The following is a 24,855-nucleotide window of genomic DNA, read 5'->3' as shown; positions in this document are numbered from 1 at the left end:
GTAGTTAGACAGTTTTACATTCCTACCTGCAGTGTATGAGCAATCCAGTTTCTGCACATCCTCACTAGCATTTAGCATTCTCATTATGTTTTGTTTTAGGCATTTTGATAGTGTACCTCATTGTGATTTTAATATGCATTTTCTTAATGGCTAATGATTTTGAACATCTTTCATTGTGCTAATTTTCCATGTATATATCTCTTTGGTAAAATGTCTATTCATGCCTGTTGTCCATGTCCTAATTGAATTGTTCATCTTTTTGCCGTGAGGTTTTCAGAGTTCTACATATTAATCCTGTCTAGGATATATGGCTTGAAAATATTTTTCATGTGTCTCTAGCTTGTCTTTTCATCCTATTAACAGAGTTTTTTCTCCAGTCAAAAGTTTTTATTTTGAAGTCTAGTTTATCAAGATTTTTATCTTAAATCTTAAGTACTCTTTGCCTAATCCTAGATCCTAAAGATTTTCTCCTATATTTTTTTCTAACAGTTTCATAGTCTACATTTATGTTCATGATCCATTTTGAGTTAAGTTTTGTATAAACTATGAAAACCAGGTTGAAGCTGACATTTTTATGTCTGTGGATGTCCAAAGTCTATCCTTCCTTTGGCACTTTGGTTGAGAATCAGTTGTGGCCAGGCATGGTGGCATGTGCCTATAGACCCAACTACTTAAGAGGCTAAGGTGGGTGGATCACTTGAGCCCAGGAGTTTGAGCCCAACCTGGGCAACATAGTGAGACACTGTCTCTAAAACACACAAACAAAAATCACACTATAGAGATCATTTTTTAAAATCAGTTTTTGCATATTTGTGGGATCTATTTCTGGGTTCTTTTTTATTCTGTTTCATTGGTTTATGTGTCTATCCCTCTACTAACACCATACAGCATTGATTATTATAGCTATGTAATAAGTTTTTAAATTGGGAAAAGTGATTCCTTCCACTCTATTCTTTTTCAAAATTGTTTTAGCTATTATAATTTCTTTGCCTTTCTGTATAAATTTTAGAATCAGCTATGTATAGCTGAAAAAAAAATCTTGCTGGAATTTTGGTGGGAATTGCTTTAAGCCTATGTATCCATTTGGGAAGAACTGACATCTTTAAGATATTGAGTCTTTAAATTCATAAATGTGGTATGTCTCACCATTTGTTAAGATCTTCTTTGTTTTATTTCATTAGAGTTTTAGAACTTCAACATACAAGTCTTGTACATGGTCTGTTAGATTTACACTGAAGTTTTTGTTTTTTTCTTTTTGTTTTTACAATTTTAAGTATAATTATATTTTTAAGTTTGGTATCCATGTGTTCACTGATAATATATAGAAATACACTTGATTTTTTTTATATGTTCCTGTAACCTTGCTGAACTCACTTATTGGTTCTAGGAATTATTTTGTAGATTCCTGGAAATTTTCTGCATAAGCAATTATGTTATCTTCAAATAAGGACATTTTTATTTCCTTCTTTCTGATCTGTATGCCTTTTGTTTACTTTTCTTGCCTTATTGTACTATCTAGAACTTCTAGTACTGTGTTGAATAAAAGTGGTGAGAGAAGAAATCCTTACCTTGTTTCTCAGCTTAGGTGGAAAGTATTTATTCTTTCGCCATTAATTATAATGTTAGCGATGGAATTTGTGTAGATGCTCTTCATTAAATTGAGGAAGTTCTCTATTTCTAGTATTCTGAGGGTTTTTTTTTTATTATTACAGGTGGATATTGAATTTTGCCAGATTTTCTAGATTGATTAATCATCTGATTTTTCTTGTTTAGCCTTTAACCTGGTGAAGGTGATTTTCAAATATTAAATAAGACTTGCATTCCTGGAATTAACCCCACTTGGTCATGTTGTATAATTTCTTTTATATATTGCTGAATTATGTTTACTAACATTGTGTTACAGATTTTTGTGTTATAGTCCAGAGGTATGTTGGTCTATAGTTTTCTCTTTTTTTGTACTGTCTTTGTCTGGTTTTATTATCAGAGTAATACTGGCTTTACAAAATGAATTGGGAAGTGTTTCCTCCTCTTCTGTTTTCTAGAAGAGAATGTGTAGAATGGGTGCTAATTTTCTTTTCACATTTGGTAAAATTCTTCAGTGAAAGTATATCACTTTTGAGAGTTTTTAAGTTACAACTTCATTTTCCTTAACAGTTATAGGGATATTCAAATAATCTATTTCATATTGCACAAATGTGGTAGTTTGTTCTTTTTGAGAAATTGGTTCATTTTATCTAAATTATTAGAATGTATATGTGTAGAATTGTTCATAATAGTACCTTACTAACCTTGTGATATCTCCAGGGTCTATAGATACATCCTCTGTTTCATTCTATTCTATTCTATTTATTTATTTGAGACGAGGTCTTGTTCTATCATCTGGGTAGGGTGCAATGTCATCATCATAGCTCAGTGTAACCTCAAACTCCTGGGCTCACGCAATCCTCCCACCACTCCAACTAATTTTTATTTTTCTTTTTTAAATTTTTATAGAGATGAGGTCTCACTCTTGCTCAGGCTGGTCTTGAACTTTTGACCTCAAGCAATCCTCCCGCCTCAGCCTCCCAAAGTGCTAGGATTAAGAGGTGTGAGCCACCATGCCCTGCCCTCTATTTCATTCTTGATATTGGTACTTTGTGTCTTCTCTCTTTTTTTTCTTTTTTACTCAATTCATTGATCATTTAAAATAACCAACTCTATTGCATTGATTTTCTCTGTTGTTTTTCTGTTTCAATGATTTCTGCTCTTTATTATTTATTTCTTTCCACTTGCTCTGGGTTTATTTCGTATTACCTTTTTCTAGGTTTTTGAGGTAAGAGCCTAGATTACTGATTGGAGACTTTTCTTCTTTTCTAATATAAGCTTTAATTGCTATAACATTTTCTCTCAGTATCATTTCAGCTGTTTCTCACGAATTTTGATATGTTAAATTTTCATTTTCATTCAGTTCAATTATTTTAAAACTTTCATTGTGGCTTCCTTTCTGACCCATGGATTACTTAGAAGTATGTTCTTTTATTTCCAAGTGTTTGGAGAATTTCATGTTATTTTTCTGTTATTGATTTTTAGTTTGATTCCATTGTGATCAATGAACGTATTCTATAAGTAATTTCAGTTCTTTAAAATTTATTGAGGTTTGTCTTATGGCCCATAATATGATCTCTCTTAATATATGTTTTGTGGGCACCTATAAAGTATACGTATTCTGCTGTTGTTGGGTGGAATGTTCTGTAATGTCAATTAGATCCTGTTGATTTGTGGTGGTGTGGTGCTCTTCTACATCCTTTCTGATATTCTCTCTAGTTCTGTCAAATGTTGAGAGATGTTGATGTTTGCAAGTCTAATTGTGGATTTGTCTATTTTCCCTTTCATTCTATCACTTTTTGCTTCATGTATCTTGAATCTGTGTTGTTTGGTACATACACATTTAGGATTGCTATGTCTTCTTAGTGGATTGACCTTTTCATAATTATGTAATGTTTCTTTCTGTATCTGTAATTTTCTTTGCTCTGAAATCTGCCTCATCTAATATTAATATAGCCACCCCTAATGTTTACTTGATATAACTTTTTCCATTCCTTTACTTTCATTATACTTTTATCTCTATATTTAAAGTGAGTTTCTTATAGACAGCACATAGATTAATCATATATTTAAGTCCATTCTTTTAGTCTCTGCCTTTTAATTGGTTTATTTAAATCATTTGCAGTTAATGTAATTATTGCTATGTTAGGACTTAAGTGTACCTTTTTACTTTGGGGTTTAATTGTTGTTCTTTGTTTTTATTTCTGTTTTCTTTTTTCTGCTTGATGTGAGTTACTTGAAATTACTTAATTTTTAAAAAATTTTATTTATAATGTTTTTGTATGTATCTCTTTTAATTGGTATTTTTAGTGGTTGTTCTGAATATTACATATACATAACTTATCAAGCCTACTGGGTCAACATTTTATCAGTTTGTGTGAAGTATAGAAACCTTATGTTCCTTTATATCCATTATATCCCTTTACTTTCCCTATTTATAATATGATTGTCTTTAATATTTTCTGTGCATACATTTAGAACCACATCAGAGACTGTAATACTTTTTATAACAACCTCCCAATATAATTTAGAAAACTCAAGAGGAGTGGGAAATCCTATAGTATGTACCTAATTATTTTATCTATATCTTTCTGTTTTTATTTCTTCCTTCTCACAGGTCCTGGACTCTGTTTTGTTTCATTTTGCTTTCCAGTCTATTTTCCCTTTATTGTTCATATTGGATAATTTCTATTATTTTGTCTTCAAGTTCATTGATTCTTTGTTCCTTCTATTCTGCTATTGAACCTATCCACTGAGTTTTTTATTTTCATTATTTTATTTTTTTAGTTCTGAAACTTTCATTTTTAAGAAATAGTTTATTTCTATTTCTTTGCTGAGACTTTCTATTTTTCATTTGTCTCAACTGCATTCATTTTTACTTGGTTTTTTTTTTTTTTTTTTTTTTTTTTTATTTTTTTTTTTTTTTTTTGAGATAGAGTCTCACTTTGTTGTCCAGGCTAGAGTGAGTGCCGTGGCGTCAGCCTAGCTCACAGCAACCTCAAACTCCTGGGCTTGAGTGATCCTTCTGCCTCAGCCTCCCGAGTAGCTGGGACTACAGGCATGCGCCACCATGCCCGGCTAATTTTTTATATATATATCAGTTGGCCAATTAATTTCTTTCTATTTATAGTAGAGACGGGGTCTCGCTCTTGCTCAGGTTGGTTTTGAACTCCTGACCTTGAGCAATCCGCCCGCCTCGGCCTCCCAAGAGCTAGGATTACAGGCGTGAGCCACAGCGCCCGGCCTCATTTTTACTTGTTGAAGCATTTTTATAATGGCTGCTTTAGAACCTTTGTCAGGTAATTCTAACATTTGTGTCATTTCAACATTGGCATCTATTGTCTTTTTTCATTCAAGTTGAGATTTTTCATGGTTCTTAGTATAACAAGTGATTTTAGATAGGAACCTGGACATTTGAGGTATGTTATGAGACTCTGTATCTTACTTAAACTCGTTTTAGGTGGTTTCATATGACACTGATCTGGCAGGAGAAGGTGAGAGTAGGGTGGGATTGTTACTGCCAGGTGGGGGTAGAAGTTCGGGTTCCCCATTTGACACCTAGGATAGAGGGAGATTCCTTGTTCCTGCTGACCAGTGGTATGAATTCCAACTTTCTGCTATGCCTCTGCCAAAACTACCCTGGCTAGGGGAGTGGGGGGCAGCCAGGGAAGCCTTGCTGCTCCTCACATGGCTTCTGCTGACAACCATGGAGGGGTGTGAAAGTGGAGGGTGACCTCAGCACCTCAGTCCTAACTCTTACTAGCTTCCTGTGACACCACCCCAGGCAGGGAGGGAAGAGTGCTTGGTTACTGTTGTCCAGTGAAGATAAGGTCCAGGCCCTCAGATAGTCTCCAATGTCATGGTAAGCAGGTACTCTTTGCAAGCCTGTGGGGATAAAAGTCCCAGCTCCTTGCCAGTCCCCCTTGTGTCACACACAACCCCCTGCAGCCCAGCTATTGAGGTTTGTCATTACAGCCCCGTTAGGGTGGAAGGCCAGGCTCCCCAGCTGGCCTTTGCATGGGGATGAGGCATAGTTTTGCTGTGGTTTTGCCTAGAGTAGAGCAGCTATTGTCTAAGTTTCTGCTTTGCTAAGCTGCCCTTCCCTGGTCCTTTGGTTGCAGAGAGCAGGCTTTTGTTGGGGCTTTGTCTGTCTGAACCCATTGTTGTTTCCAGGATGCCACCTCTTTCAGTCCCAAATCTGGGATATAAGGGGCAAAAAGAAAACCCAGGAGCTTACCACGGTTTTGTTCCTCGGGTCCTGAGGTCTCTAGGCTTTAGCCTGTCAGCCTCCTTCTCTCCACCTTTCAGTGTCTTCTTATGTTTACTTTACATAAAAGATCAAGCGTTTTGGGTGCCCTTATTGAGAGGACTAGGGAAAAGTATCTCTACTCCATCCTCCCAGAATCAGAATTCCTAAATTTTTCTTAATGCTAAGCAGCACTGCCTACTTTGAGGAATGGGCATCAAAGCATTTTCTCACATCAGAGGACTCAGCAACGGTAAAATTCTGTCTGCTATAGTCTCTGATTCCTTTTCTACTTAACTGTGAGACATTTCAGCAACTATGGCTAGTTTGATAGCAAAGGCAGATGTTCTTGTGGCATTTAATGGATTATTCTTTGAAAGATTAGAGCTGTCAAAATGTCTGAAGGTCTTATTTGTAAATATTTATTTCCTTGTCTGGGCACTTATTTGAGCCTGTCGTTAGTCTCTGTTCCTTCTCCGTATTTCTCCCTGAGGAGAAGGCGAAGTCAGAGTCGTTGACAGCCGCGGGGAGCGTGAAGGGCAGTGGCCACTCCCTGGCTGGCACGGTTCTCGCTGCCCATACAGGCGAGCCTCTGCTCTTTGCATCCCAATTTAGGAATAGGAGGGGAATCCAACATTGTGAATAAACTGTTGAACTTCTTTCTCTTTTCTAGGCAAAAACTAACTCTCCCAGATGGAAGTTGCTCTGTTATTCTGAATACTTATTTTTGTCAAAAAATTGTTGCCAAAGAAGATTCAGAAACAACTCGTCAAGTGTACTGTCAGGACACACCCCTTCCAAGAAGAAACATAATTTTGGCCCACATGTTTAGAATTAAGAGTCTTACAAATAAGTCACCTGAAATACAGGTAAATTCTCATTGGCAGAGGTTTTATGCTTGTAATAATAGCAGTGACTGGATTTGAAAGGGCTTCCCTCCAAAAAAACAGCAAATATATATGCTGGAGCATATTATTATTTTTATACCTGAATATATTATAGTTCAGTTTGGCGTTTAGTTGTGGTCTTTTTACAATATTTCATCTTTCTAATTATTTAATATATATTTTAAATCCTTATTCTAATTTATTAAAATATAGTCATGCATCACTTAATGAAGGGGACACATTCTGAGAAATGTATCCTTAGGTGATTTTGTTGTGTGAACGTCACAGAGGGTACTCACATAAACCTAGGTGGCACAGCCGCCCAGGCTGTATGGCACAGCCGCCCAGGCTGTATGGCACAGCCGCCCAGGCTGTATGGCACAGCCTGTTGCTCCCAGGCTACAAACCTGTGCAGCATGCTACTGTACTAAATACTGTAGTTAACTATAACATAATGGTAAGTATTTGTGTACCTAAATATACCTAAACATAGGCAAGGCACAGTAAAAATATGGTACAAAAGACAAAAATTGGTACACCTGTAGAAGGCACTTACCATGAATGGAGCTTGCAGGACTGAAAGTTGCTCTGGGCAGGTCAGTGGGCGATGGTGAGTGACTGTGAAGGCCTGGACATTGCTGTGCACTGCTGTAGACTTTGTAGATACTGGACACTCGGGCAACACTAACTTTATAAAAAAATAGTTTTCTTTCTTTAATAATAAAATCCCTAGCTTACTGCAACTTTTTTACTTTATAAACTTTAATTTTTTCAACATTTTTATAACACTTAGCTTAAAACACATTATACAGCTGTGCAAAAATATTACTTTTCTTTATATCCTTATTCTATAAGCTCTTTTCTACTTGTAATTTTTTTAGACTTTTTTGTTAAAAACTAAGAAGCAAGGCACACATTAGCCTAGGTCTACACAGGGTCAGGATCATCAATATCACTGTCTTCTACCTCCACATCTTGTCCCCGTGGAAGATGTTCAAGGGCAGTAACAGGCATGGAGCTGTCAACTCCTATGATAACAGTGTCTTCTTCTGGATACCTCCTGAAGGACCTACCTGAGGCGGTCCTACAGTTAGTTTTTGTTTTAATAAGTAGAAGGAATATACTCTAAAATAACAATAAAAAGTGTAGTATAATAAATACATGAACCAGTAGCATAGTTGTTTATTATCATTATCAAGTGTTCTGTACCATACATAATTGTATGCTTATACATTACTGGAAATACAGTGGGTTTGTTTATGCCAGCAGCACCACAAACATGTGAGTTCATCTCTAGGCAATAGGAATTTTTCAGCTCCATTATAATCTTACAGGACCACCATTGTATATGTGGTCCATAGCTGACTGAAACATCATTAAGTACTTAATGACTGTATATGAAAGTTTTCATTTTCTCTGTTCTCATCTTGTAATTACCTAAGAATTTTGCTTAAACTCTCCTTTATTTATTAAAAAATCATATTTTTCTTTTCCACAATATCCCTTAGGATAAAAATAGCTGCATGAGCTTGAGATTATACACTAGAGGTTGTTTTCTGGAATTCTGTTGGCCCTGAGCCATGCTAATCTGCCAAGTTGAATTTAGGGAACCACCAAAATTCACTCACAATGGGCATGCAGTGCACCCCTGGGCTCACTCTAAGTTCTGAGTGTCCATGTGGCTTCCAGTGTACTGGCCTCACTGGTCCCTGGGTTATTTGAGTTGTCACTGAACAGAATGCTGAGACTGACAGATTGAGGGAGGGAAAATAAGAAAGAAAAGCAGGCAAACTTTCAGGCTGTTTTGTTCCATTCAGTGAAGCAAAATCTCTCTTTGAGTATCAAAAGAAGTGTCTGAAAAAGATTTTTTGAAAAGGAGGGCTCTCCAGTCAATTTAATTTTAACAGATTTAAAATATGGCTCAAAGTCCATTACTGCTTTAATATATCATTTTAAACAGTATGTGATATTAATCCCATGAGATACATTTTTGTTTAATGACAGTGACAAGAAGCTACAGTGTAGCATAGTAGTTATTAGGTGTGTGTGGACTTTGGAATCAGATGCCCTGGTTCAAATCCTACCTCAGTCAATTCCTGCTGGGCTACCTTGGCAAGATCTGTAGTCTCTGTGTCCCAATTTTCTTATCTGTAAAACGGAGATAATAATATTATCTACCTCCTCAGGTGGTTGTAAGGATAAACATGTTTAATATGTAAAGAACAAAGCCTGGAATATAAGAAGTGCTCTGGAAGTATTGTCTTACTGCAATAGTTAATATTATTATAAGGGGTGGTTGGGAGAATATATGAGCGTGTAAAGTACTTAGCCTAGGAGATTGCACATACAGTCACTTAATAAATGATTCATTTTTATTAATACCTAGTCATTCTTCTATTTTGCTTTTTAGTTTGTCCTGTTGGGGTTGTTACCTCAGAAAAGAAAATTTTTTAATTACCATGAGGTATTTTAATACCAAGACTTTCTGTGTGTTCAAAGACCTGCCTAGTCTGTGACTCCACTGGCAGGAGACCCAGCTACTGTCCAGTCACTGTCTGCCCTTCCGTCCCCAGCGCGTCAGCTACCTGGCGCGGAGGCCCGCCAGCGCCTTTGTCTCCGTGTTCCGCACTCCTTAGCGCGGTGCGCGTGCATGGCGGGCTCCCGCGGAGTGTCACTGTTGGGCGTGCGGCATGCTGTCGTGAGTGAACTGACACTGTTTCCTCTGCACGTCTTGGCCAGGCCGTGTGCGCTGGGGCGGCCGCCACAGGGACCGGCTGGACCCGCGGCTGCGAAGAAGAAGCAGCGAGAGGGCGCGCCGCCGTGAGGGACGCCCTCCTGGACGTGGCGGAGGGCGCGGGGGCCGCGCCGGGCGTCCGCGTGGTGGTGCAGAGGGCGTACGCGCTTCCCGGCGGGGCGCGCGCGGGCGCTCGCGCAGCTCGGTGAGTGGGGCCGCGGGCCGCGGGGCCGGGCCGGGCCGCAGACACGCTCGCACGTGGAAGCTCCACCAGCGCGGTTTCGCCTTAGACACGGGCTGTTGTTGTTTGTCTTTTTCTCGCGTCAAAATTTGGAGCACATGGACACATTCATTTATTTATATAAAAAGTCCTACTAAAAACTAATTTTGTTGCATTTACTTTTATATTTAATGGTTCGTGTTATTTAAAATAATACAAATGTACACTATTTGAGTAATGGATACCCTAGAAGCCCTGACTTCACCACAGTGCAGTCTATGCATGTAACAAAATTATATTTGCACTCCGTAAATTTATACAAATTATAAGAAAATGTTTTAAAAACAAAGTAATACAAATACAAGAAATATTGGTATTGTGTCAGGAAAAGCCAAGACATGCTTACTGTACCTAAAAAGACAACAGCAAGTTTTATGTCTTGAAAACCAGAGTAAATAATACTTGCCACCCCGTGGCTTTCCGAGAGTGCTGTTTCAAACAGTCTGCATCACGCGGCTGGCTAATAGACCTTTCTGCAGCAGTGTGAAGGTCTGCCTGCACAGTCTAATGCAGTAACCTGGAAATGTCGTCATTGAGCACTTGAAATATGGCTAGTGTGGCTAAGGAACTAAATTTTAAGTTTTACTTAATTTTAATTAACTTGAAGTAGCCTCCTGTGGCTAGTGGCTACCATGGTATACATGCAGCTCAGTGGCTTTGTGCATGAGGGTGGGCCAAACCCAGAATCTGCAGGACTGTGCCCAGACAAGCTGTGGGAGTGATGTCTTCTCTTCTACTTAGATGTAGGCCCTTCCTGGCTTTGTGTTTTTCCAATAGCTGTAGACCCATCATTGATGAGGAGTTTATTTATGTCAGAGCCTTGGCATAACCATTTGAGGTTATCTTTCTAGCAATGTTAAATTTCCCTCCAAGAAGTAAGATGATTTGCAATGGAATAAAAGTATAGATGCTATGTCATCATGACAGACATTTTTTTGGTCTACTCTTTCCATCACACATTGAAGAAACAGTAATTAACAGTCGTTCGAATCTTGTGATGCCTTCTGATGTCATGCAGAAGGAGCAACAGGAAACACTTCTATGTTATTTATGTTATTTACGAATCATCTTGAAGTGGGGTAAATTTATTTGAAAATACTGTGAATTGCAGAAATCTCCTTGAGGTTTAAAATTAGGTAATATTTCTTTTGGAATTGTATAAAATTATTTTTCTTTTGTTTGAAACATATATGTGTATGAAAGCCATTAAATCAGTTTTAAGGTCTTTAAAGTGGCATATAGTTGTAGACCAACCTCGTACCAAAGACTTAAATCTGTGGTAGATTTAAATAGAATTCACTTATGGATCATGCATAGGTTTTTGTTTTGTGTTTTTATTTGACTTGGCTTTTTTCATGGCACATATCCAGTGTTAGGCTTTGGAGAAGAGAATACTAGTAAGCTCAGCAGTGAGGATCTTGGTAGAGCTTCCCCAAGACAGCACACAAACCACACACTCTAAGGGGACGAGGAGACAGACAGCAGGGACTGAGTCACCCTGATGAGAAGGCACCATGAAACTGACAGTGTGGCCACTTCCTGTGAGTAATCAGAAACAACGCATGTCTTGAAGGCTGTCCCTCCAGGTCCTTTCGGTGGTACTTGTTTTACTTGTTGAGCAAAGAGAAGAAAATTGGAAGCTGAAGTTTGATGAATCGCTGCCAATGTGAATGGCATTGTGAATGCTTTGGACCTTGGAACACATGCAGTGACGTATCAAATGAGAATATGTATGTGGTGGATTGAAAGAAGACCAGGCACAAACTTCAAAAACAAGAAAATAGGTTATTCAGATGTAATGAATATGCATTCTCTGTGGTGCATTTCTTGTAGCATATCTGAGATTGTACAACACTGAGGCTATAGGATATTATTTTCATTTCGCAGATGAGGATACTGAACCTTAGAGAGATTCTTAACTTGCTGGCAGTTATAAAGACAGACAAAAAGAAAAACAATAGATGCCAAGATGGCATGATTGTAGAGTATTGGAGTCAAAAGAAAAGGGAGAAAGTGGGGTTAGAATCAAGCTGTGTTTGGTTGAGCGCTGACCCAGGGCCAAGTTGTCCAGGGCAGCAGAAATGCAAGTGCCTCACCTTGGGGGACTTGCTTGGTTGGTATAGAAAAAAGAGCTTTTGAACAGAGCTATAGCATTTGATCTAGGGTTTGAGAACAGGACTGCTCAGATATCATTTGGGTACAAGAAGGTCTGATCATTAATATGTTCTAGATTCACTTGCTGTGATAATAATCAAGCTTTTTAGTTTACAAATCAAAGTAATATAGAAATAAAACTGTACCCATTAATAATTCTTTGATAATATATATAGAAGGAAAAATGTACAATATTGAGGTTTCTGCCTTGGAACACATTTAACAGGATGCTAAATGTGTTTTTTATATGTATACATGTAGCACATACAAGAGAATACAATTAGAAGATGTAGATGTATAGCCTGGAACATTCCTTTTGTTTCTGCTTGTTATTTCTACCTTCAGCTTCCTCGTCGTGGAATTTTGTGGAATGCCCTGTGGGTCCCCCCAAATGGACACATTTGGGTTCATCTTGCATAGTCTCTTCAGCATAGCAAGCTGCAGAGAAGGGAAAATTGCCCAAGCAGTGACCCCTTCTGACCAAAGGCAGCTGTTAGTTGCCCAAGAAAAAGAATGGATCCCAAGAAAAGAATGGCTTTTCTAGAGCTCTGCTCCACCCCAAAGAGCTTTGTAACTAACAGTGAACTTAAAGACAGCCTTGATCACTGGGGGTTTTCTATAAAGTATATAAATTACCACGTCAGAAGAAACTAAGGCCTGTGGGAAAAGGAGCGACTACGTCTTACACGTTTAACACAATAGTCCCCTATCCCACACAGCCTGGGTCAGATGGTCCTAGTGAAGCCCTGTGATACGCTTCTGTCTAACTTTACTTTGCATCTTGTTCATTCCCAGTGCTCAAGCAGTACCACTTTTCTGAGATCAGTAAGGGCTTATGTTCTGATGACGGATAGCCCAATTTGTGCCAACTTTGAAATGAAAAGAAATTTATTTGAAGCCCACCAGTCCTGTTCAGGGTCACAGAGGTTCAGTCAGAAGGCTCCTGTCCTCTGAGTTGTGAAATATTATCAAAAATATACTTTAGATTTCAGAAATATAATATGTAAGAGTCTCCTCTCTATTGATCTTCGGGAAAACTTCCTTTAACTCAAGCTTTTAATGAAAACATTTATTTTCGGTTTCTCAAAGTATTATAGGTCAGAGTAACCAACACAAACATAAGTTTTATAAATCACTAAAATCAAAGGTAACAGAAAAACGAATGCAGAAGACAGTCCTTAACCACCAGGCTAGGCAATCTGTTCAAAGCCCAAACATACAGCTTCTCTACATCTACTGCATGTTAAATGATTATTAAATGAATTCATGACTAATAAAACCATAGGATTTTTTAACAGAAAGGGAACACTGGTCCTATCTATAGATAATTTAGAGTGGAGGCTAAGGCAAAGAAAGGGTAAGTGAATTTCCTGGAGACTCCCTCTGTACAGCCTCACTCCCAACCTTGGTGATTTCCATTAGACATCACTTTTCTTTCTTCCTTCCTTTCTGAAACATTCTCTTCCTTTCTCCTTGAGATATTTAGCTTAGGGACCAATAATTGAATTTTATCTCTTAGAGGTGCACGTTCTTTCTTGCCTGTCATTGCGGAAATATATCAAAGGGGAGAATTAGTATCTTGCAAGAGCATTTAATTAACAAAACTTACTAAATAGCCATGTCTTCAGACAGAAAGCTGGAAGGATAGAACCTTCCAGTTTAACAGTTTAATAGTTATCTTGTGTTATAGTTTTACGAACATTTGCTGAGCTGAATACAGGAAGAAAGCACATTTTCCTTTTTCCATACTTTGATATTTTATTCCCACTTTTTGTCCTTTGCCCTTTGCTTTATTCTCTTGTCCTATATTTATTCCTTCTTTTCTCTGAGAAAAAGAAAAATCCACCATGTTCTGGCCCAGGCCATGAGTGTACAGTGGTTAACAAAACCAGATGTTGTTCCTGTGCTCATGGAGCATCATGTAGTAGGAGGATCCCATACAAAATAATTTAAAAGAAATACATTTATGATTACAGGTGTGATAAGGGCCCTGGTAAGAAAAAATAGGGCACAGTGGACAAGAGACAGAATTTTATTTAGAGGATTCAAAGATAGGCAGTTCTATTTAAGTTCAGGTGTTAGTCAGGTAAAGAGCAATGGAAGAGAATTGCACACAGAAGAGAGAATGCCTCTGAAAGCTCCTAGGCAGGAGAGAGAAGCCAGAGTGGCCAGGATGCCCGGGCCAGTAGGAGAGCCCAGACAGGTGGCCAGCCACAGCCTCCCAGACCACACGCAGGAGCTGTGGGGCTTGCTGTGGCTGTCTGCTGACCCAAGAATGAATTTGCCCTATTTGAAAGACAACTGTAGCTGTCAGGTAGTTTGGGAAGGTGGGCACACGGGACAGCGCCCCAGAGGAAGCGCCCCAGAGAGATCGAGGAAGTGGCACTGCGGCAGTCTAGGTCAGAGATGACTGGTAGGGTCCCGAGTCTCCCCCCCACTGGAAACAAAGAAGAGGTCTGTATTCTAGATGTGGGCGTTGCCTTGGCAATGGATGAGGCGTGTGTGGCGAGTAAAGCAGAAGTAGAATGATCCTCAGCTTGAGTTCCTTGATGGAATGATGATGCCATTGACTGAGATGAAAAAAACTGGAGTGAGACCAGGTCTGGAGAGAAGCTTGAGAATGCAGTTTGGGGCCTGGGTTGTTTGAAATTCCTGTGAGACATCCAAAAGAGATGTCAGATTAGAAAGTTGGACATAAATATTCGGGGGTTCTCAGCCTGGTCAGTGTGTGTATTTGGATGTACATGCATTTTATGTGCTGATGTCAGCAGGTTGTGATTGGCCATGCTGCTAAGCTTCAAAGGCACTGGGGGGCATGAGTGAAAAGCAGATGTCCCCCAACCAGCAGGCAGCCCTCCACAGCCCAGGATGTTCTCCAGCCCCCGCTCCCTGTGCATTCTTCCAGAGGTGTCTGTCACAGCTGCCCCCAAAGCCAGGGCAGTGGATAACTTCACATTAGGGAAATGATAGAGACAAAGGAAAGAAGTACTGGTGTTGAGCTCCAAGCTTCTCTTGCATTGGAAAGCCGGTGAAGACAGGCGGGCTGAGGAAGCTGGGCTGACCATACAAGAGGAAAACCCAAGCATGGGGCAGGAGCTCAGGATGGGGCTTCAGTGTGTGGGAGCAGGCGGCTACACGGAGTGCTACAAAGAAGCCGAATAAAGCGAGCACTGAAAACCTGTGCCCCAGATTTGGTGAGGAGCTGCTGGGTAGCTTTATGGGCAGGTGGCATGAGTGGGGGGAGCAGACAAGCTTGGATAACAAATGTTTTGTTGATGCGTAAGGGGATGAGAGTGTAAAAATTTAAGTAGAACAACAGATCCAGAGTGAGGGCTTCTGTATCTTGTTTCCTGATGATACACATAGGTACCAGTTGTCTTTTAAAAATGTATTGAGGTAGAGGCAGGCAGCAAAATGGAAAGAACAAAAGGTCTGGAACCAGACTGGTGTGGGTTCAGTGCTGACTCCAACAATTAGCAGAGAGACTTGGGGCAAATCATGTTCCCTTTTCTGTGAAATTGGAATTATAATACTTACCATAGTACAGACTCAAAGTGAGGACCAATTGGGATCACGTATGTAAAGTCAGCATGGTGCTTCCTGTGTGGTAAGTACCCACTGAAGAGCAGCTCGACAGCTCTTTTAAAACAAACACATTGGACAAAGTGTGGTGAAACAAATCCTAAAGGAGAAAAAAAAAGCACATATGCTTAAAATTGTAAAGTACTGATGAACAACATCGCTGCATCAACAGAAACCCAAGACGAGCAAAGAAAAGACACCGTGTCACATGTCAGCCCTCAGCGTCAGTGTGAGTCTGTCTGCTGGCTGCTGGGGAAGCTTGCTCGGAAGCTGATTGCCACTTCTGTGCTTTGGCCACCCACCCCACACCTGATACACCCACCACTCCCATCAACAAGGAGTTAATGCCCTTTTACTTTAGAAAACACATGTTTGTGTAAATTCATATGTGAACTGTGACTAGCTATCTAAATGATGGAGGTATGGAAGTTCTTCTGTAATAAACATGTTGCAGAAAGTTGTCCTAATGCTAGTAATAGGTCCAGTATTGAATAGTGCTGCAATTATGGTTGGTATAATTTTGTCTTTGTCTAGAACATTAAACATATAAAAACATCCCAGACTCGTGATGGTGAAAATGGCCCAGTATTAAAGAATGAGGAACATGAACTAGGAGACAGTGGATGTGATGATTGGAGGCACTAGCTCTTGTGTGTGTTTGGACAGCGGAGACTCTTGTGTTCAGCTTGCTAGATTCCTTTTGAAAAGAAGGGAGTCAGCTGTGGTGCATTGGTTGCTTAGCTGTGTGTTCACCAACCATGTACCCCCTAGGTGGACGTACATCTTCTCCCCACTTGTGAACATTTATTTTTCTTCCTGTGAAGTGATTGGGTGTTGTGCTGGAGTCACATCCTCCTCTCTGTATTGAGAGGGTGGCATGCATTCCTTCTCTAGAACAGTGAGATATCCCGCCTATTGTTAAAGAGCCCAAGGGAAGGCAATCCCTTATCAACAACACCTGGGCCAGTTCGCCTGCTTTTCCTTTATGTGCCACCACACGCTGCCAGAGTCCATGGGATGACTTGATTGATCCATCTGCCTGGCATAACATTTTCTTAAGGTGGTTGTCGTTGATACTTTGTTTCTGAAGTTTCTTTGCCTCTTCATGTTGTAGAAAAATTGGAATTGCTCCTATTCAATGATTCAAGTGTTTGGGGCTTTTGTATTTTTATGCAGTTGTTTATTTTGAGATAGGGTCTCATTCTATCACCCAGGCTGGAGTACAGTAGCATGATCATAGCTCACTGCAGCCTTGGCCTCCTGGGTTCAGGCAATGCAATTTGAGTATTTTTATTGTGATGTGAAAGATATTATGAGTCCAAGGTATCATTTTTTAATATGTCCTCATAATGGATGCTATAGCCCATTCTTCAGGTTTTTTTCTTATCTGTGCTCTCTCAATAAATTCAAATCATCTCTTAGTCATTAGTTCTGTGTTCCTGAGTCTTAAATAAACCCTTTAATCTCAGTTGCCTACCTCTTAACTTTTGCTTATTTCCTCTCTAGAAACAGTTCTCAGTGGTCCTGATGACCACCACAGTGGCCGATAGTGCCAAATGACATGAGGTCATTTGGGACTATTTCTTGTCGGCCCTATCTTACTGCTGCTAATTCTGCTAATTGATGTCTAGATCTTTTATATTCTTTGCCATTCTTCCTGGTCACATTCTGACTTATCTCAAAGGGTAAAATCGTGTCAGAGCCTGTGGAATTTAGTCAAGTGTTTATTTTCCAGTAGTGTGTACACAGAGACCTAGACATTGAAACTTGACAGAAGGGAAGCTGAGGGAATCTATCTTATCCCTTCCCCTTTTCCTAAAGAGCTTTATGATACATAATCCACATCCCATAACGTTCATCTATTGAACGTGTACAATTCAATGGTTTTTATTATATTTACAGACTTGTGCAATCATAGCCATAATCTAATAATAGAACTTTTGGAGACCTCAAAAAGAAACCTCATACCAATTGCTAACTCCCCATTCTTCCCAGCCTCTGGCAACCACTGATCTACTTTCTGTCTCTACAGATTTGCCTATTATAGACATTTCACATAAATGGAATTGTACAGTAGGCAGTATTTTGTGACTGGCTCCTTTCACCTAGCATAATGTTTTTAAGGACTATCCATGTTGAAACATGCATCAGTACTTCATTCCTTTCTATGAATGAATAATAATCCATTGTATGGATATTCCATATTTTATTTCTCTTTTGAGGTGACGTGCAGTCTGGGTTGATGCACATCTGGGTTGGTTCCACTTTTTGACTAATATCAGTAATACTCCTATGAACATCCATGTACTTGGGAGTGGAATTGCTGGGTCACAAGGTAACTCTATGTTTGATTCTTTGACAAACTGCTGGACTACTTTCCAAAGTGACTATACCATTTTACATTCCCACCAGAAATGTATGAGGGTTCTGATTTCTCCACATGCTTGCCAAAACTTGTTATTGTCTTTTTGATTCTAGCCATCCATGTGGGTATGAAGCAGTATCTCATTGTGGCTTTGATCTACATTTCCTGATGACAGTGATGGTGGGCATCTTCTGATGTGCTGTTGGCCAGTTGTATATCTTCTTTGGAGAAATATCTTTCAAGTCCTTTGCCTATTTTTAAAATTGGGTTATTTGTCTTTTTTATTGTCGAATTATAAGAGCTCTTTATATATTCTAGATATACATCCCTTATCATTTGCAAATGCTTTTCCCATTCTTAGGGTTTTTCACTTTTTCAATAGAATCCTTTGAAACACAATGGTTTATAATTTTGATGATGTCCAATTCATCTTTTTTGTTACTGTTGCTTGTGCTTTCAGTGTCATATCTAAGAAACTATTGCCTAATTCAAGGTTATAAAACTTCTATGTTTTCTTCTAAGAATGTTATAGTTTTTGCTCTTATATTTAGATTTTCATCCATTTTGAATTTTCATCCATGGCCCAACATTGTGGATTTGACCCTCCTTGTGGGTAAGGATTCTGTTTAGTAGTAATAGTAGTATTTATTGCATTTTATGCAAATACTATTATTACTACTATGCCTACTGCATCTGTTCTCAAATATATTTCAGTTAAATGTATATTTATTACATTTTGTACTGTATTTTGTTTTTTAGTCAGAATCTTCCTCTGTTGTCCAAGGTAGAATGCAGTGGTGTCATTGTACTTCACTGCAGACTCAAACTCCTGAACTCAAGCGATCCTCCTGCCTTAGCCTCCTTAGTAGCTGGGACTACAGGCACATGCCCAGGATGCCCGGCTAATTTTTCTATTTTTAGTAGATAGGGGGTCTCACTCTTGCTCAGGCTGGTCTTGAACTCCTGACCTCAAGCAATCCTTCCACCTTAGCTTCTCGGAATGCTAGGATTACAGGGATGAGCCACCGTGCCCGGCCCTGTATTATGTCTTTATGTGCATATCATTTCTTCACTTCTATAATAGATGGCAGAAAATGGATCCATTTTTCCACCCTTTAAGTTTTTATTATCTTTTTTGTCTACTGTCACATTACAGCTATCTGATTGAAATTTTAAATGCTTCATAGTAGAATCAGAGGTGTAGATCATTTGAAAGCAGTTTGTTCATGCTCTCTATGTACTCTATAATACCAACCTGTATTATGTGATCCATATTCTTGTTTATAGCTACATACCTTGAATAACATTCTCAATGAACTTATAGATAATATGAGAACAGCAGCAAAAGTTTCCATGTTCTTTTTTTTTTATATATATATATTAAACCAGTGATGATAGACTTGAAGGAAAAAATGAACAGAAATGGCAACAGCCTAGAGATGTGAGTACAGGCAATTATTAAAATAAAGTTTTGATAACAGAATGAAGATAGCAAGAGTAATTTTCCAAATTCATATCCAGACATGGTATGTGCAACCATAGTTCTAAGTTTGCATCTTCACCTGGCCATTATGATTTTCAAGCACCTGTTATCCATCAAGATCAAGAGTGCTGTCAAAGTGGCCCTATGTAAAAGGCATGGAATATTTTCCTCGCTGTTCCTGTCCTCTTTCCCTGGAAACTTTTGTTCCTAAAAGAGGCTGGAGAACTGGAACGGTCACCCTGTCCTCACCCCCCATGCCTGCAGCTGCAGTCTGGAGCAGCACTGTAGTCACACTAGGACTTTTCTGTGAGCCTGTTCGAACCTCTGGAATATGCTTTGCTGAGATGACAGCATGGAAAGAATCATGGGAGACAGAGCACACAGCCTGCAGACTGTCTGCAGGGGCACTCGAGTGCAAGCACACCATGCCTCTCACCTCCGTGGCTAAAGGGCAGAGGGATGAATTCAAGTGTGACCCCTCTTGGCTTCCTACTGCAGCAGAGCTGCTGCGCCTTGCCACCTCTGTCTTCCCTGTTTGTCAAGGGGGACCGACTCTGCCCCATCTCCCCGCTGCTGCTAGACCCAGAGTGTGGGGAGCAGCCAGCTGGCAGTCTTGGTAGACTCATCCTTGTTGTGCTGACTTCTTGGCTCCACAGCTCTCAATGGCTTGAGCCAGCTCAGCTCCACCTCACAGGAAACTGGAGCAGACAGACCCCAGAGCAATTCTGTGGCTGAATATCCTCCTTCTCAAGAGAGAGATGGTTATATATAAACAGGTACCCTTGTTTCTTCCTGGCCTATTGGCCAGGCACTGGTATTATAAATGTTCTGAACCCTCACAATTATTTGCTTGGATACTAACTATGACAGATACAAGGACATCTAGATAGGTGTTTGATTCTATAGTGAGACTAATGACCAGGTGTAGGTACCATTGCACTGGTACTCATCAATGCCTTCAAAATAAGCTTGTACATGATTTCTTTACTTCACGTCTCCCATTTAGCTGTGAATAAGACTGCAGAGGTCAGGACTGGCCTTGTCTGGCTTTGATACAGGACCGTGAATCAGCTGGCGGGACAGAGCAGTGGCCAAGGGAGCAGCTGAGGAGGCAGGGTGAGGCTGTGGGCTCCCTGCTTCTCTCAGGACTAGCCAGTCCATGGAGTTTTGCTGCAAATGCTGTCAGTTGTCCAAGGAGATTGACAAGGAGGCCCGTGAGGTAGGAATTGCCAGGAATATGCTGCTAAAGACAAAGATGAAATCTAGTCTGCTCCAATCAGATCGAGGGTGAGACACTTGGAACTGAGTTCCCTGCAGAATGTTGGGTCAGTGTAAACAAGCAGGGAGCAGGGCAAGAAGGAGGTGGCAGGGAGGGCAGCCTTGTAAGAATGTCTGTAAGGAAAATAAAGAATTCAGTTGGTAATGACTTAAGGGTTTTAAAAGCATTTATTACAATTAATGTAGAGCTAAGAAAGGTCAAGCAAAAATTAAGCAATCACAGACAGATGAAAAAAGTATTAAAATATAACAGTTAACATTGGATGGAATTAAATTCCCTGAGAAGAAGGAACCCATAATGTGAATTTAACAAAAAGGAGACCTGGGCCATGCAGGGGCAGCTGGTGGAAGAGACTCTTCCAGGCCTCCAGGTGGCTGTGAGGCCCGGTGAGTGTGTGCCCGGCCACCGTTTCACTTCCCTTAAGAATGTGACCACCCTTCTTTTCTTTAGTGTGAATCAGATGCAGGTTGTCAAAAGCTCCTGCAGCAGGGAAGAAGAAGAGAGGACCAGGCTACATTCACATGTTTGGGAGTGGGAAGAAGCAGACTGAAATAAATGTGAAAACCTCCTCAATGTCTACCACTTAAACAGACTTTTGGAAAACTTCAGAAGTAGCTTTGTGCCTTGAGTTTGCACACAGGTCAGTTTTCAATGGAGCACTGGCTACCCAGGAACAGACATCGGACGGGGAGAAGCTGAGCGCCTCTGAGGGCTCAGAGCTGTAGAAAAGTGGGAAACTGCAGTGGCAACAAGGATACCAAGAAATCTTGTTGTCTTTAAAACTTTTGAATGTGATTAATTGCAGTTTTTACTGTGCTCATTGATGCATCATCATCTCTCCAGAAAAGGCTAAAATGAGATTTCCTAAAATGATACACTTTGCACAAGAGTTACTACATACTTGGGGGAAAGTGTCTAATGTCTTTCATCATGCTGGACTATAAAAGCACTGTCTGGCATTTTACTTTTAAGCTTCAACTTCAAATTTCTTCCAGGTGCTTCCTCAAGAGGAATATCTGGTCTCTGTTCGATGGATCAGTGGAAAGTTGGGAGAGTATAGTCTGAGGAGCTGAGGTGCGGTGATTTGAAGCCATGTATCTGTGAGCGCTCTCTCAGACGTTATCCTCTGGAGAACCTGTTGTGCTAACATTTGGCAAAAACAGCACTAAGTGTGCACATTTCCATGTGTACCTTAATATATGACCCTTTATATATAGACTACCTTGAAGTTTACAAAGAGGCTATTTCCAGTCACTGCCTCCAAGGAGGAACTGGGACAGGCTCCCGAAATGCCTGGTAGAACCACGTGAATTTTGTGTGTGTGTGCACGCATTACCTTTTGCTTGTTTGTTTTATGGAGATGAAATTAACATTAACTATTTTAAAGTGTATAATTAGGTGGTAGTGCATTCACAGTGCTGTACAACCACCATTTAGTTCTAAAACATTTTCATCATGCCAAAGGGAACCCAAAGCCCGTTGAGCATCTCTCCCTGTTAAACCCTTCCCCAGTTCATGGCAACCTCTAATCTGCTTTCTGACTCTATATATTTGCCCATTCTGGATGTTTCATACAAATGGACTCCTTCAACACGTGACCTTTTGTGCCTGGCATTTTTCTCTTAGAATGATGTTTTCAAGGTTCATCCATGTTGTAGCATGTACCAGTACTTCATTTCTTCTTATGGCTGAATACTATCCTATTGCATAGATACATCAAATTTTTTTATCCCTTCATCAGTTAATAGACATTTGAGTTGTTTCCACTTTTTGGCTGTTATGAATAATGCTGCTGTGAACATCTGCATAGAAGGTTTTCTGCGGATGTCTGTTTTTATTTCTTTTGGATATATACCTAAGAATACAATTGCTGGGTCATATGCTAATTCTGTGTTTAACTTTTTTGAGGAACTACCATACTGTTTTCCATAGTGGCTGTACCATTTTAAGTTTCTACCAACAAAGTGTAAGAGTTCGAATTTCTCCACATCCATGCCAACATTTGCTCCTCTCCTCCCCCCCTCCCCTCCCCTCCCCCCTCCCCTCCTCCTGGATGTGAAATAGTGTCCAATGGTGGCTTTGTTTCACATTTCCCTAATGAGTAACAATGTTGAGCTTCTTTTCATGTGTTGTTGTCCATTTGTGTATCTACTCTGGAGAAATATCTATTCAAGTCTTATTTTTAAATTGTGTTGTATTTTTATTGTTGAATTTTAAGAGTTTTTTTATTATGTATTCTGGATTCTAGACCCCTTATCAAATACATGATTTGCGAAACTTTCCTCCCATTCGGTAGGTTATCTTTTCACTTTCTTGATAGTGTCCTTTGATGCATAAATGTTTTAATTTTGATGACACTGAATTTATCTATTTTTTTATTATGTTACTTGTGCTTTAGGTATCTTATCTAAGAATCATTGTCAAATCCAAGGTCATGAAGATTTAATCCTGTTTTTTCACTAGAGAGTTTTATAGTTGTATCCTTATATTTAGGTATTTGGCACATTTTGAATTAATTTGGCTAGTCAATGCTCATTGCAATTCCATCTTTATTTTAGGATTGATATATCCATTTCTGCAAAAATGGCCATTGGTTTTTTGTTTTTTGTGTTTTTTTTGAGACAGAGTCTCACTTTTGTTGCCCTGGCTAGAGTGAGTGCCATGGCGTCAGCCTAGCTCACAGCAACCTCAAACTCCTGGGCTCAAGCGATCCTCCTGCCTCAGCCTCCCGAGTAGCTGGGACTACAGGCATGCACCACCATGCCTGGCTAATTTTTGGTATATATATTTTTAGTTGGTCAATTAATTTCTTTCTATTTTTAGTAGAGACGGGGTCTCGCTCAGGATGGTTTCAAACTCCCAACCTCGAGCAATCCGCCCGCCTCGGCCTCCCAGAGTGCTAGGATTACAGGCGTGAGCCACCGCGCCTGGCCTGCAATTGGTTTTTGATACGGATTTCACTGACACTATTGTACTTGACACTATTGTCATCTTAATAATATATTGTCTTTTAGTACATGAAGACAGAATACCTCTCCATTTATTTAGATCTTCTTTAATTTTTCAGAAATGTTTGGAGTTTCCATTTTATAAGTCATATACCAGCTTAGATACATTTATTTCTCCTTTATTCTTTTGATGCTATTGTAAACCAATTGCTTTCTTAATTTTTTCAGATTGTCCATTGCTACTGTATAAAAAATATAACTGATTTTTGTTGATTTTGTATCCTGCAAATTTACTAAATTTGCTTATTAGCTGTAACAGATTTCTGTGGATTTTTTTTTCAGATTTTCTATGTATAAGATCATGTCATCTTCAAGTAAAGACAGTTTTACTACTTCTTTCCAATTTGTCCTCTATCTTTTTTCTTATCTAATTGTTCTAGTTAGAATATTCAGTACAGTGTTGAATGGAAGTAGCAAAAGGGGATCCTTGTCTTGTTGCTGATCTTGGGAGGAAAGCTTTTACTCTGTCACCATTGAGTATACTGTTAGCTGTAGACTTTTCATAAATGCCCTATACCATGTTGAGGAAGTTCCCTTCTTTTCCTACTTTGTTAAGTATTTTGATCATGAAGGGGTGTTGGATTTTGTCACATGCTTTTTCTGCTTAGCATAATCAAACTTTCAAATTTTAAATACTGTATGGAATCAGAGAAGTTACTTATATATGATGATGCTTAGTAGAGAATGTTTTATAACCAAATCACTAAAAGTATTGCTTTGAGTCATCGGGATATAGAACTAATTCTATTCTACTGATCCTTCATTGTAGTAATATTCTCTGTAATGGGAATTTACAAATATGCACTTATCGTTGCTTTTTATTTAAATAATTTTAATAAAATTTTTATTTTAGTATAGTTTCAGAGTTATAGCAAAGTTGCAAAGATAATACAGAGTTCCCACTTGCCCCATACCCAGTTTCCCCTATTGCTTACATCTTACATTAATATGACACATTGATCACAATTAATTAACCAATAGTGACACAGTATTACTAACTGAAGTCCATACTTTATTTAGATTTTCTTAGATTTTCCTTAATGTACCTTTTTTCTTCCAGCATCCCATCACATTTAGTTGTCATATCTTCTTAGGCTCCTCTAGACTTTCTTAGACACTTTTTGTTTTTTATTACCATGACAGTTTTGAGGATTACTGGATAGGCATTTTGTAGAATATCCCTTAGTTTGTGCTTTTCTGATATTTAGATGGGTGTGGTTTGGGGAAAAGGAGCTCACAGAGGTAAATTACCA

At 39.3% G+C, this 24,855-nt stretch overlaps 1 protein-coding gene across 7 annotated transcripts in view; it reads left to right on the top strand.

Annotated features, from left to right (window-relative positions):
- Positions 1–24,855, top strand: part of SPIDR (scaffold protein involved in DNA repair) — a 484,225-nt gene that overhangs the window by 352,456 nt on the left and 106,914 nt on the right. For all 7 annotated transcript variants that reach the window (XM_076005324.1, XM_012790018.2, XM_076005325.1 and 4 more), the window contains 2 exons: positions 6,504–6,699; positions 9,457–9,656. In XM_076005324.1, coding sequence (XP_075861439.1) covers positions 6,504–6,699; positions 9,457–9,656 — 396 coding nt within the window. The remainder of the gene's footprint in view (positions 1–6,503; positions 6,700–9,456; positions 9,657–24,855) is intronic.

The sequence above is a fragment of the Microcebus murinus genome, chromosome 7, assembly GCF_040939455.1.
Source record: "Microcebus murinus isolate Inina chromosome 7, M.murinus_Inina_mat1.0, whole genome shotgun sequence".
NCBI classification, from domain to species: Eukaryota; Metazoa; Chordata; class Mammalia; order Primates; family Cheirogaleidae; genus Microcebus; species Microcebus murinus.
Note: the sequence above shows the minus strand (reverse complement) of the source record. Positions and strands in the feature narration are given on the sequence as shown.